The sequence below is a fragment of the Oryctolagus cuniculus genome, chromosome 1, assembly GCF_051225735.1.
Source record: "Oryctolagus cuniculus isolate XC-2025 breed Fujian yellow rabbit chromosome 1, ASM5122573v1, whole genome shotgun sequence".
In the NCBI taxonomy this organism is placed as follows: Eukaryota; Metazoa; Chordata; class Mammalia; order Lagomorpha; family Leporidae; genus Oryctolagus; species Oryctolagus cuniculus.
In genome coordinates this window covers 15,820,675-15,834,254 of record NC_142867.1, presented here as the reverse complement: position 1 = coordinate 15,834,254, position 13,580 = coordinate 15,820,675, and the positions used below count along the sequence as shown (strand labels likewise).

General features: G+C 39.4%; 1 protein-coding gene across 1 annotated transcript; it reads right to left on the bottom strand.

Moving 5' to 3' along the window:
* Positions 1-3,844: 3,844 nt before the first annotated feature.
* OR5J2 (olfactory receptor family 5 subfamily J member 2) lies at positions 3,845-4,795 on the bottom strand. The gene has a single exon (XM_008273033.4). The coding sequence runs from the start codon at positions 4,793-4,795 to the stop codon at positions 3,845-3,847; it is 951 nt and encodes a 316-aa protein (XP_008271255.3).
* Positions 4,796-13,580: the final 8,785 nt, after the last annotated feature.

The window sequence follows — 13,580 nt, the reverse complement described above, 5'->3', positions numbered from 1 at the left end:
ATACAGTATTACTATAAACTATTATAACTATTGCAGTAATGAAGATGGTTATTCTCTATGGAAGTATAGTGTATAGAACTTGAATCACATTGCACACAGATGAACATCATTATTCTCTTTAAATCAGTCTACTTTTAGACAACATATGTTGTAAAATATGCAAACAACAACAAACAATCTTAAAATGTTTTTTGTTGTTGTTCATAGCAAAGTTAATTATTGCTTTATTTTCTAAAATATTGTTCTTTCTGCACATTGGCTATGTTTACCAATGTAAAATAGCAAATGAAAAATATGTAACTGTTTTTTAAATTCACATTCATATTAACTATCTGAGGTCATCTAAGGTCATCTATGGTGTTAGTGTTTTAAAAGAGACTATGCAAAACAGAAAATAGTAGATAATAAAATTTATTTTATTATTTTATTACAATGTTGTTCATAGACCTTTTTGGTAATAGGTAATTATTAGTAAAATGATGGGCTTTTATGAGGTTGTATAATCAAGCAACTGATCATTTCAGAGCTGAACCTCGAGTTAGATATCAAAGTATCATGTGCTTTGAAATTTACTCTGTTTATTTATCTTTAAAGAAGCTGAAGGAGTTTCCCATAGGGAGATATGTATATGAAGTGTGCTGGATTTAAGTTAAAAATGATGTCATTTCATATGTACATCTACCCCTTTAAGTGAATATTTTAGGAAGACTACATTACTGCCACCTGTCGCTCCCCCTCTTCGTGGAGGAACGACACAGGACCCTGCGCTGTTCTTTCGTCTGCTCGGCCCTCCCCGGGTTTGCTGCTGGTTCTTCCCGGGTTGGCTACTATCCCTTCCACCTCCGTGGAAGGGCAGTTCCCCCTGGCCACATTCCCCACTTCCGCAGGGGAGCGGCACACCGCCGGCCGGCTCTCTCGGGGGCTGCACAGGTTCCCTTAGATGTTCCCCTTAGATGTTCCTGGTGCATGCCGTCTCTCTCCTCCTTTATAGTCCTCCTCCGCCAATCCTAACTCGGCTGCCCACACGCCGAGTACGCTGCTCTCCTCCAATCAGGAGCAAGTCCTACAGTTTATTAGTTGAACTGGAGGCAGCTGTGCGGAAGCTGTTTACTTCTCTCCCAGTGCCATATCGTGGGAGAGCAGATGCATAGAATAAGTCTTAATTCCAGTAACTCAGTCTAGTCCGGTTGCTCCCCACAGATCCCCCTTTCTTTTTATTTTTTGGCGTTGATACGCGCCTGTCTTCGGTGTCCCGCGGCACACACTCTGCTCTACTTGCTAGAGTTGCCACAGGCTCTTACAAGTCCTATCAATCAGGCAAACCGAATCCGGATCCTCTCTTCGCCATGTTGTGAGGAGGTTTTTAGGCGCTGATGCGTGCCTGTGTTCGGTGCCCTGCAGCGCATGCTCTGGTCGAGCCTGCAGGGGCTTACAAGCCCTATCAGGCAAACCGAATCCAAGCCTTCTCATTGCCTTTTTGTGGGGAGGCCTTACTGATGTTAATTCGTGCCTGTCTTCGGTGACCTGCGGCGCATAAGCTGCTAGCCGCCGCAGGTGCTCATCGTGCTCATCGCCTCACTTAATCAGGCAGACCGAATCCAAGCTCTCACATTGCAGTGTTGTAGGGAGGCCTTTCTATTTCTCTATTTCTCTATCTCCGGGCATTCCTATTTCTCCCATTTTACTTCTATCTTCCAGCATTCCTATTTCTCTCACTTTGCTTCTAAACTTCTATTTCTCTTATCCCTGCAGCTTCCCGGTGCCCGCCCCGAGGCTACTTCTCGGCGGCTTCCCGGCTGAGCCGCTTCAGCCCACGCCTCTTTCATCTGCGCAGCTTCCCGGCTTTGCGCGGCTTGGCTTCGCGCGCTCCGCGGTCTCCACGCCCTTCGCCTCTGCACCACGGCCTCACGCCAGCCCCGTTTTCCCCATCTATTCACGCCCCGTGCTCTCTCTGCACGCAGCGGCTTCCGCGAATGTTTCCGCCACCACCGGCATTCAGTCCAAGTTCCCCGGACTAACCTGGCGAATTTCAACCTGGCGGCCCACGTCAATGCTTCTGGTTCCAGATCTTCGCCTCTTGCTCCCCGGGGTGACTTGAAGAATTCCAAGGTGGCTTAAGTCTTCGTCTCGGCCTGCACTCGCGGCTTCATCCTCCCTAACATTTTTCTCTACCTGGTATGTTTCCCTAAGTTTTCTTCCAACAATATTCCTCTCATTTCTCCTGGCTTCTCCCCACAGTCCGTATCCGAGTCTAAGTTTCTTATAGGTTTCACTTTCACTTTAAACCTGCAGTCCGTATCTAAGTCTAAGTTTCTTCTTGCTTTCACTTTAAATCCTAACTTCTTTCCCACAGTCCATATCCGAGTCCAAGCCTCCTCCAGGTTTCACTTTCGCTTTCAATCTCCTAGCTTCCCCGCCATAGTCCGCATCCGAGTCTATGAAAGCTTTCACTTTCGCTTTCAATCCTAACTTCTTTCCCACAGTCCATATCCGAGTCTATGCCTAGGCTTTCAATAGCTTCTTCCGGCACCTAGGCTCTTTGCTAGTCTCTCTCTCCGGTATTTTCCTGCTTCTTCCCGTTTCTTCCCTCCTAAGTTTCCTATCCGTCCTAGGTTTCCTAATCCGAGTCATGTTTCCTATCCGAGTCACGGCACCATTATGTCGCTCCCCCTCTTCGTGGAGGAGCAACACAGAGTCCTGCCTAGGCTTCATATCCGAGTCACGGCACCATTATGTCGCTCCCCCTCTTCGTGGAGGAACGACACAGGACCCTGCGCTGTTCTTTCGTCTGCTCGGCCCTCCCCGGGTTTGCTGCTGGTTCTTCCCGGGTTGGCTACTATCCCTTCCACCTCCGTGGAAGGGCAGTTCCCCCTGGCCACATTCCCCACTTCCGCAGGGGAGCGGCACACCGCCGGCCGGCTCTCTCGGGGGCTGCACAGGTTCCCTTAGATGTTCCCCTTAGATGTTCCTGGTGCATGCCGTCTCTCTCCTCCTTTATAGTCCTCCTCCGCCAATCCTAACTCGGCTGCCCACACGCCGAGTACGCTGCTCTCCTCCAATCAGGAGCAAGTCCTACAGTTTATTAGTTGAACTGGAGGCAGCTGTGCGGAAGCTGTTTACTTCTCTCCCAGCGCCATATTGTGGGAGAGCAGATGCATAGAATAAGTCTTAATTCCAGTAACTCAGTCTAGTCCGGTTGCTCCCCACAGCCACCTAGAATTATAATAGGGTTATGTGCATCCACTTTTTGTTGCTAGGTCATGCGGGTCCAATAAGAAAAATCAGTAAATCCTATAAGATGTAAAATCTCAATTGGAACCATGCCCACTTATTTAGTTATCATGAAGATTTATTAGAATTAAGAATTTAATGCAAGTTTTGAAAAGAAAAGCAAATATCAGGAACACAATGATTTTAATGTCCTGAGAAAATACATTTTAAGAACCTTAGAAAAAAGCCCTGATTCTTTATATTTCTAAAAGTCACATTCACACATGTGTGTATATAAACATATATATAAACATATATATAAACATATATACACATATACATGTATAATGCTCCAAGTACCTATACACATACAGCACTTCATATATTGGAAAAGATATGTACAATTATTTGGTTGATTCAAACATTAATGGGCAAATTTCTCAGGATAGTTGAGGTTTTAGCTACTTTTTCTAAAACGAAATTATACATGAAGTCACTTCAATTTTCTAGTTTTATTCCTCACGTGAATAATGAATATTAAGAATAGAATAATTATAAAAATACATTAACTCCAGAAGTCGCTGAATTCATGTGACTCTCAGTAAATGAGGACTGACTAGTACATGTGGTAAGATTAACAGTAACTTTCACATGAGAAATGTGTCGAGCCCAGGGCTCTTTTCACAGCATCCTTGACCTCCTTGTTTCGCAAACTGTAAATCAGTGGGTTTAACATAGGAATCACCAGTGTATAGAACACAGAAACCACCTTCTCCTGCTCCACAGAATACTGGGAGCTTGGCTGAATGTAGCTGAAACTCAAAGTTCCGTAGAATATGCTCACAGCAGTCAGGTGAGAGGCACAGGTGGAGAAAGCTTTCTTCCTGCCTGAGGCTGAGTGGATTTTCAGAATAGCGACAGCGATGAATACATAGGAAATAATCACTATCAAGAACGTGCCCGTGGCAATGATTCCAGAGAAGGTTAAAAGCAAAAACTCATTCATAGACGTATCAGAACATGACAGCTTCAGCAGAGGGGGAACATCACAGAAGAAGTGGCTCACAACATTGGGTCCACAAAAGGAGAGTCTCCCCAGGCTAATGGTGTGTGTCAACGAGTTAATCAGGCCACCCGTGAAGGACCCAGCCAGCAGCACGACACACTTTCTCCTGGACATGGCCACGTTGTAAAGCAAAGGGTTGGCAATGGCCACATAGCGGTCGTAAGCCATCGCTGAAAGCAAGAAACCTTCCGTGGTAATGAACACCCCAAAAAACAAGTGCTGTGCTATGCAGGCAGGGAAAGAAATGGATTCTCTCTCAACCAAGAAGCTGATCAGCATTTTTGGAGCAATGACGGATGAATAGCAGGCGTCCACAAGTGAAAGGCAGCTAAGGAAGAAGTACATGGGTGTGTGGAGCTTCGGTGTGATTCGGATTAAGAAGATCATACCCAGATTCCCCACCACGGTGATGGAATAGATCACCAGGAACAGCACAAATAGGACAACTTTGAGTTCAGCACGATCTGTCAACCCCAGAAGAATAAACTCAGTAACAACCGAAACATTCTCTTCCGCCATCTGTTCATTCCTTTTCCTAAAATCTGAGGTGAAAAAGGTAAGTGGATCACAATGGATAGAGGAGAAGTTGATATTTATTAAAAATCAAATTGTAGCATGGAAGGGCCTGTGTCCTTAGAAAAATAAACATATTTATGCCAAGCCCAAATATTTTCCAAGTATTAGGAACTTGACTACCGTCTTTTTGTGCACTAGTTGTGATTTTTCTCTTAAAGAAATAAGTCAAAAACATCTAGGCTCTCAAAGATTTCAGATGGTCTTTAAAGTGTCTATCCCTGTAGGAAGGTGACACTCCCATGAAGGGAAGATGGTGGTTGCAAGTCGCAAAATTAAGTCAAAGCCTTCTGCTTAATATTCATTTTTTAAAGATCTATTTACTTATCTGAAAGGCAGAGTTAGAAAAGAGGTAGAGGGAGGGAGGGAGGGAGGGAGGGAGGGAGGGAGGGAAGGAGGGAGAGAGAGGGATCTTCCCTGTACTAGTTCACTCTTCAATGTTCCCAACATGCAGGGTTAGCCCAGGTTGAAACCGGGAGCCTAGAACTCCACCCAAGTCTCCACATGGGTTTCAGGTGCCCAGATACTTGTGTTGCCTTCTGCTGCTTTCCCAAACACATTATATAAATCATAATGGTAAACATATATATGTATGATTATAATGATTTATATTATATATAATGGTTTATGTAACATATATATACATATATGACCATAATGGTTTTGCAAAGTTTACTTATTTGAAGCTTTCTGTTTTCAGGATTGTGTATTTATTATGAAAGTCTTATTCAATGTCAACAGGATGTCACAACTACAAAATAAATGCACACATTGCAATCTCAATGCAAGCAACCACATGCAATGCTAGTCATTTAAAAAGTAATTCCATTTACCCCCCCAAAGCAAGCTTTTACAATTGTCAATATACCATAATAGAATAGAGCAATCCCTGTCTTCCTTTCTCTTGTTCATTCAGATTTAATTGAGATAACATATCATTTTAGAGATAAGGAGATAAAACAGTGATGAAATTTGAATTATCTTCATAAGTTACATTAATTGATTTTCCTTTTATATTTCAACAGCCACACAGGTAAAGAGGTTGGAATTAGTCCAACATGGGATTAAAAAATATTTAACCTTAGATTAAAAATATCACTGTCCTTTAATTTGACTCTGTACTGTTGAGGATTTCGTATCTGTTATCTCAGCCTTGTCTAATTATACCTACATAATAGTATTTCTAAATAAAAAGCAATAAACACTTCATGTGAAATGTTAACTAATGCTTTAGGTCTATAACAACTATTCAGATTATATAGATATAAAAGATAGGTAGACGAAGTATGCAATAAATTAGAAAAAGATAGATGCTATATGAGATTTTACTTTGATGGGTGCTGGTGTGGCTATGTATACATCAAGCAGGTTATTTTAGTCCACCAATTCAATTTCCACAACTGAATTAATTAAGTAGAAAAGCAAATGTGTGCTCTTCAATTTTCTATGACAAAGGATTAGTCTGTAGTTTTCAGGATTTCTTATATACTGTGTAAACATGAGCAGATTATTTACTATAGTGTAAAAGTCTCTTCAACAAATTATGTTAAACCTCGACATTCAAAACTGAGAATCAGTGCACTCTCTCTTGAGTGTTCTGTAAAACGCAGTAACCAGTTAAGTGCATGCTCATATGGAAATATGAATTTAAATCAGCTACAATCTATTTGAATTTAAAATTTCAGTTTTTTGACTAATCCCAATCCAGGTACTCAATACACATATGTAACTATTGGCTGCCATTTTGAGTAACATAGATAATGGTACATATCCATCACTGTATAAATTTGAATTATTTAGATCTATTATCTAATCCTCTGCCTTGATCTTTCTTGTATATCAAGCAAATGGTATATTGGAAAGAATGGGTTACTAGTGCAAGTATTTATAATTCCAAGCATAATAAAAGACACAAAAGTTTCCAATTGGAAATCAGAAATTCAAAGATATTGTTTATACTAGAGTATAATCAATCTATGCTAAATTTAATAAGACATCATAAACATAATTAAATGATAGCATATGGAATTACATTAAATGAATCCTAATATTCTTTTACTAAAAGATTCACTTATTTATTTGAGAGCATTACAGAAAGAGGGAGAAGTAGAGAGGTCTTCCATACCCTGGTTGATTCCCCAAAAGGCTGCAATTGCCGGAGTTGAGCCGATCTGAAGCCAGAAGCTTCTTCTGGATATCCCATATAATGCAGGGGCCTAAAGACGTGGGTCATCTTTGCTGCTTTCCGAGCCATTAGCAGGGACCTGGACTGGAAGTGGAGCAGCTGGAACTCCACCCAGTGCCTGTATGGGATGCCAGCACCACAGGCAGAGTCTTAACCTACTAAGCCACAGTGCCAGCGCCAACCCAAAATTTTTAATTTATGTATGCCTCTATGATATAAAGCAAGTGTAATTTTTCTACTGAAAATAATTGAAATAAATTAAACCATTTTTACAAAATACTCTTAACTTACCAAAAGATGATATTTTACGTTTTCAAATTTAGGAATGTCATGCTTGTTTTAGTGGTTTCTCACCCTTTACCAAAAGAGTTTCAGTTGATGATAACATGATATGTATTTAACCAGTATTTCCAGGGTACATACCTAAAAATAACTCTAGATAAAATAATTAAAGAAATCATTAATCATTGATACACATCAATCACAAGAAACAAATAAAGGCTTTACATATTTATTTCCCTCTAATAGGGCAAATTTAGAGAACTAGACACACATTTATATATAACATCAGCATCTATAAGCACTATCATATGCTTAAGTGTTTGGAAGCAGTAAGTAAACCCTTAGGAAGCATTATTTGTCTTAAGGGACTTTGGAATTTCCCATGACTCCTGTAGATCCCTAAAGTATATAATTAACTAAAATACTATAAAGATTTGAAAATAATCAAGAAAATATGAAGGGAGGATTTTTTTTAATTCTGCAAAACATTGCAGAAGGAATACTTGATAATAATCAATTCGATCAAACGTGCATTACCTAAGTGATCAATGTTTAAATGTTACTAGACTCCTTACAAAAGATATTTTGTACAGATGTGCAAGATAAGAAACCTGACAAATAGTATTCTTATTAAAACCTTCTGAAGCACCACACAAACATACATAACACACACTTGCTCACACACACGGTCCATAAGCAAATTTCTGATGTTTGGATTAAGTATCTCCCTGTCGAGTTGCCAATCCATGTATTTCCTGTCTAATATATGGAATGAGTTTGAACAATACTACAAGAAATGTGACTTAGATCTAAGGTTTATCCATCACATTATTATTTACCCATGTGTGCTATATCCTAGGCATTATTATATTGCACAGTAGAGACAAAAGGGCAACCAGAAATGACTAAGGATTCATTGTCAGAAAGGTAGGAAAATTAACACAGTCTGCAAAACACTCATATGCTAATATCTATAAATAGAGCCTAACCATGATTTAAAATGTACATTAAAATGACAGGAAAATGAGGATAATCAATGGAGTAAAATAAGAGGGTGCTCAAAATTTGATAAGAAATTGCTACATGTTTCTGGCAGCAGTTGTCACTTTCTGTTGCTGGGATTTTGTATTTTAATAACTCTGCTGATGGAATCTACACAGGTGTATGTCATAGGTGATATATGTTTTCATAAAGTTGACAACTGGCAGACAGGCTACGGTTTATTAGAGAAAGGATTCCTTTCCTGTCCTTGATGTGAGATGGTGGTAGCACACAAGGAGAATGCAATAGTCCTGTTTAGATGAGGACACAAAATCCAAACAAGAAGGGTTAAGGTGTCTGGACCACATAGAGCTGACTACTTTCATGTAGAGACAAGGATAGGAAATGTGATTAATAATCAGCTTGGAGTCTGTTGGGACTTTGGATGGCCCCTAAGCTGCTCATATTACAATGATATCCCATAAGGTCTTGCTAACCACAACTACTGAAAGAAGAAAAAGCGACAAGAACTGGGAGATGAAATCCATAAATTGGCATAGGAATGGGATACATTCAAGCACTAGCAAACTCCAGAATTATAGAATATTTATGGCATTCAATGGTAATAGCAGAAGGGAAAAGACACTTCCTCAGAGCAACTAAATCACTAAGCCAGTTTCTTATGGATTATATCTCAATACTAAATTTGAATCTTGATGTGAATGGAATGGGAGAGGGAGCGGGAGATGGGAGGGGTGTGAGTGGGAGGGAAATTATGGGGGGGGGAGTCATTGTAATCCATTAACTGTACTTTGGAAATTTATATTTACTAAATAAAAAAATAAATTAGAAAAAGAAATCTACAGGCAACAACAACAACAACAAAAAAAGAGTTAAGCCAATTTTCAAGTAGATAAACCACCTACCAAAAAAAAAAAAATAAACAATTCAATATTGTTTAAACAAATGATTAAAACATTCTGCGTCTCAATGGCAATATGATTGCAATATCCAGCTACCAAAGAAATATTTATTTGTTAAGTTGAAGAATCAGGAGAATAGTACCCATAATTTCAAGGAAAACCATGTATCTTGAGGTCATTGTTGTGATATAGTGGATTAAGCCACCACATGAAATTCAGACATCCCGTAAGACTGCTGGTTCAAGTCCCAGCTGCTCCCCTTTCATTCTAGCTCACTGTCGATGCACCAGCAAAAGCAGCAAATGAAAGCCCAGGTAAGGGCCCAAGGAGGCCCTGTCACCCACAGGGGAGCCCTAAGTCGAGTTCCTGGAGCCTAGCTTTAGGCTGGCCAAGTCTTGGCCGATGTGGCCATTTGGGGAGTGAACCACTGGATGGAAGATCTCTCTCCCTCTCTCTCTGTAACTCACTGCCTTTCAAATAAATAAATCTTGTAAAAACAAAAAGAAAAGTCACTTATCAGAAAGACATTAATCATAGTAGAGATGATGGAAGTAGTAGACAAGGACAGTATAACAGTTACACACATTTGCAAGGATTTAAAAGTAAACATGAATATTAAAAAGAGAAACAGACATTAAAATAGGGAAACTGGGGGTAGCTGTGGTGGTGTACTGGGTTAAGCTGCAGCCTATGAACAGGGGCATCCCATACGAGTGACGGTTCTCAGCAGAAAGAAGCCCTTTTTATCTGTCGTATCGGCTTCTTCTTTCTTTATATTTATTTTTGTTCTGTAGCTCTGACTTTCAAAAAAATAAATGAATCTTCAAAATTGTGTGGAAACTGCATAATTAAGGTTGAGCATTACATCTGTCATAAACATTCCATTGATCATTTCATAAAGCAGAATTGACATTTCAGACAAGAAATAAAAAAAGACAGTGAATTTGAACTCAACACAATAAAAAACATCCATATTTAAGTATTAGGGGAGGAAAAAAAAAAGAATTTCCTGAAATATCATTGACATTGGAGCCAGCACCGTGCTGTAGCAAGATAAGCTGCCAGCCTCCCATATTAAAGTGCCAGATCAAGTCCCAGCTGTAGCATTTCCAACCAGCTCCCTGCTTGTGCTCCAGGGTAGCAGTGGAAGATGGTCCAAGTACTTGGTACCCTGCCACCTGTGTGGGAGATACAGATGGAGATCAGTTCTGATTTTGGCCTGTCACAGCCCTTCTTCCTTGCAGTCATTTGGGAAGTGAACCAGCAGATGGATGATCTCTTTCTGTTTGTGTGTCTCTGTCACTCTGCCTTTTAAAAGATAAATAATATTTTTTAAAAAAATTATTGGCATAATACTTATACATATGTAGCTGATAAAATGTGATGTTCCAATCCATGTATACATGATGTATTAATCAAACCAGGTTAAATAGTATATCCATCAGTCTAAATATTTATCATTTACTTGTTGTGAAAATATTTTAAAACCTTTTTTTTTAACTATTTGAATTATACCATGTGTTACTATTTGCTAAAATCACCCCATTATTCAACAGAATGCCAGGATTCAGAGGTTTTTTTAATTTATTTTATTTATTTATTTAATTTGACAGGCAGAGTTAGTGAGAAAGAGAGACAGAGAGAAAGGTCTTCCTTTTTCCATTGTTTCACCCCCCAAGTGGCCGCTATGGCTGGCGCTGCACCAATCTGAAGCCAGGAGCCAGGTGCTTCCTGCTGGTTGCCCATTCGGTGCAGGGCCCAAGCACCTGGGCCATCCTCCACCGCCTTCCCGGGCCACAGCACAGAGCTGGACTAGAAGAGGAGCAACCGGGACAGAATCCGGTGTCCCAACCAGGACTAGATCCCGGGGTGCCTGCGCCGCAGGCGGAGGATTAGCCTAGTGAGCCGCGGCGCTGGCCTGAGAGGATTTTTTAAAAATATGAATATGATTTGATTATATTCCCATTTCAGTGTTTCTGGTTGATCCCTTTTGCTCACAAGATAAAATTTCAATTCCCTAGCATGAAAAACAAGGCTCTTCATGTTCTGGTCACTTTGTCTCTCTAGCATCATCTCCAATCCAGAGCCATCTCTTCTCACCCCCACAGTTATCATACTCACCACTGCACATGCACAATGCATAGATGCATCAAAATATTCCATAAATCATGAGTAATATGTACAATTTTAATATAAGCTAAAAGTAAAGAAAAAGAATAAGTGTGAGGAAGCATAGAATATTTTTAAAAGGAGTTTCTATGTGACATTCAAGGATGTAATTTTTTGAAATTTCAAATACCTATTGAAAATATGTCACACACAGTAAGACAAAATAAGTAATCAGGATGAACTCAGACTTTTTGTTGAAATAATGAGAGCCAAAAGAAAACATCATAACCTGTTTAAAATCCTATAAATATGTCAAAATATAATTCCATACTATGCATACCCATGTAATTTAAAACTAAAAGGAAAGATATGATTTATTGTTTTGTTTCTTGCAATGGTTAAAAAACCTTTAAGACAAATCATCCTGCATGAAATCCTGGGACCACAGGGTGGAAACCAAAACCAGGCAAATAGCAAATACTGAAATACATTTAACACAAAAGAACAGATTGTTTCTATAGTTTTACAACTTTTATATTATATAGATTCATTTCTTTATTTGAAAGGCAGAGAGTTACAGAGAAGAGTGGGAGAGAGAGAGACAGAGGATCTTACATCCACTTGATCACTCCCTAAATTGCCTCAACAGCTAGGGTTTGGCCAAGCTGAAGCCAAGATCCTGGAGCTTCATCTAGGTCTCCCATTTTCTCCTGCATTCCAGGCACATTACCAGAGAGCCAGATTGGAAGTGGAGCAGCTGGTACTTTAACCAGTGCCTATATGGGGTCCCAGCAACATAGGTGGTAGCTTAATCTGCTACCTCACAATGTCAGTCTCAATTTGCAAATTTTATTTTGAGGAAAGAAACCACTCCAAATCTACACAAAGGAATTTAATTTAAAACCCATAATCTTTATGGATTAAAGAACAAAATGTGGCTGGTGCTGTGGCATCCCTTATGGGATCCCTGGCTACTCCACTTCCCATCCAGCTCCCTGCCAATGAGCCTGATTTACCTGGCTCTGGTCATTGCAGCCATTTTGGGAGTGAACCAGCAGATGGAAACTCTCACTCTCTCGTTATATATAACTCTGCCTTTGAAATAAATAAATAAATCTTAAAAAAACAACAACAAACAAACAAAATGCTTTTGATTACCACAGTCTTGATAAATTTTGGATGAATCTGAGAAAAGATACAGCCAGGGAATGGGAAATCCACATTCAGTGTGCACACTGTTCAATTCACTGATCAAGCACCATGTAAGTGTACACAGATGTGGGAAAGTTTAACTGACACTTGCAATACCATCCATGAGACAAAGTTTGCAGGCTGAGCCAAACATGTTTATTTTCTGACACCTACCCCCCAAAATTAAACACCTTTCAAAGAATAAAAATTTCAGATTTCTCCACAGTAAAGTTCACCATACCCACGGTAGAATTGGTAATTCTCTTGATCCATGAATGCATTAAAGAATTAAAGCAAGGTTTGAAGCAGGAACAAAGATCAATTCTTAGTTCTCCTACTCACTCCTAAGGTTTAGGAGGGGCCTATGTACCTGGACATTGGGTAATGGCTTCATTAGCTTCTTCTACCCACAGCAATCCTTGCATCACAATCAATTCTCTACATGTGGATGACTCAGAGGGAGACATTTTTAGGTCACTGCTAGTGCTAGAACAGCTCTGCTATTATGAGAACCAAAGAACTAAATATCAGTAGAACTTCTAGAAGAAAATCTGAAAAAGTAGTTAAGAAACATAACCCAACTAAAAATGGGCAACATTAAGGAACATCACAAAAAATAATAAACAACTGCATATAAACATTCACTGTCATTGGAATTAAGATGAATGTCAAGTCACAATTAAATAATAGTTTTTCCAGTTCCTCCTTCTATAGTAAAGATTATGAAAACACTTTATACATCAAATATTGATGAAGATGGGGAGAAAATCAGACCTCCATACATGGCTGCTAGCAATGTAAGATGATAAATTAAATTTGAAAATACAGTCTCTTCTAAAGTTTTATACATATACATCCTAAGATTAGGTAATTCCAGTCTTATATCTACAGTCAAGAAAAACTAATGGTTATGTCAACAAATATGTTTTTATAGGAGTGTTTATACTAGACTATTAATGACAATCCAAAATTCAAACAACAGGAGGATAGTTAAAGAATTATGATAAATTCATGAAATGGGTATAATGCTGCCGGAAAACATAGCATGGATGCATTTCAA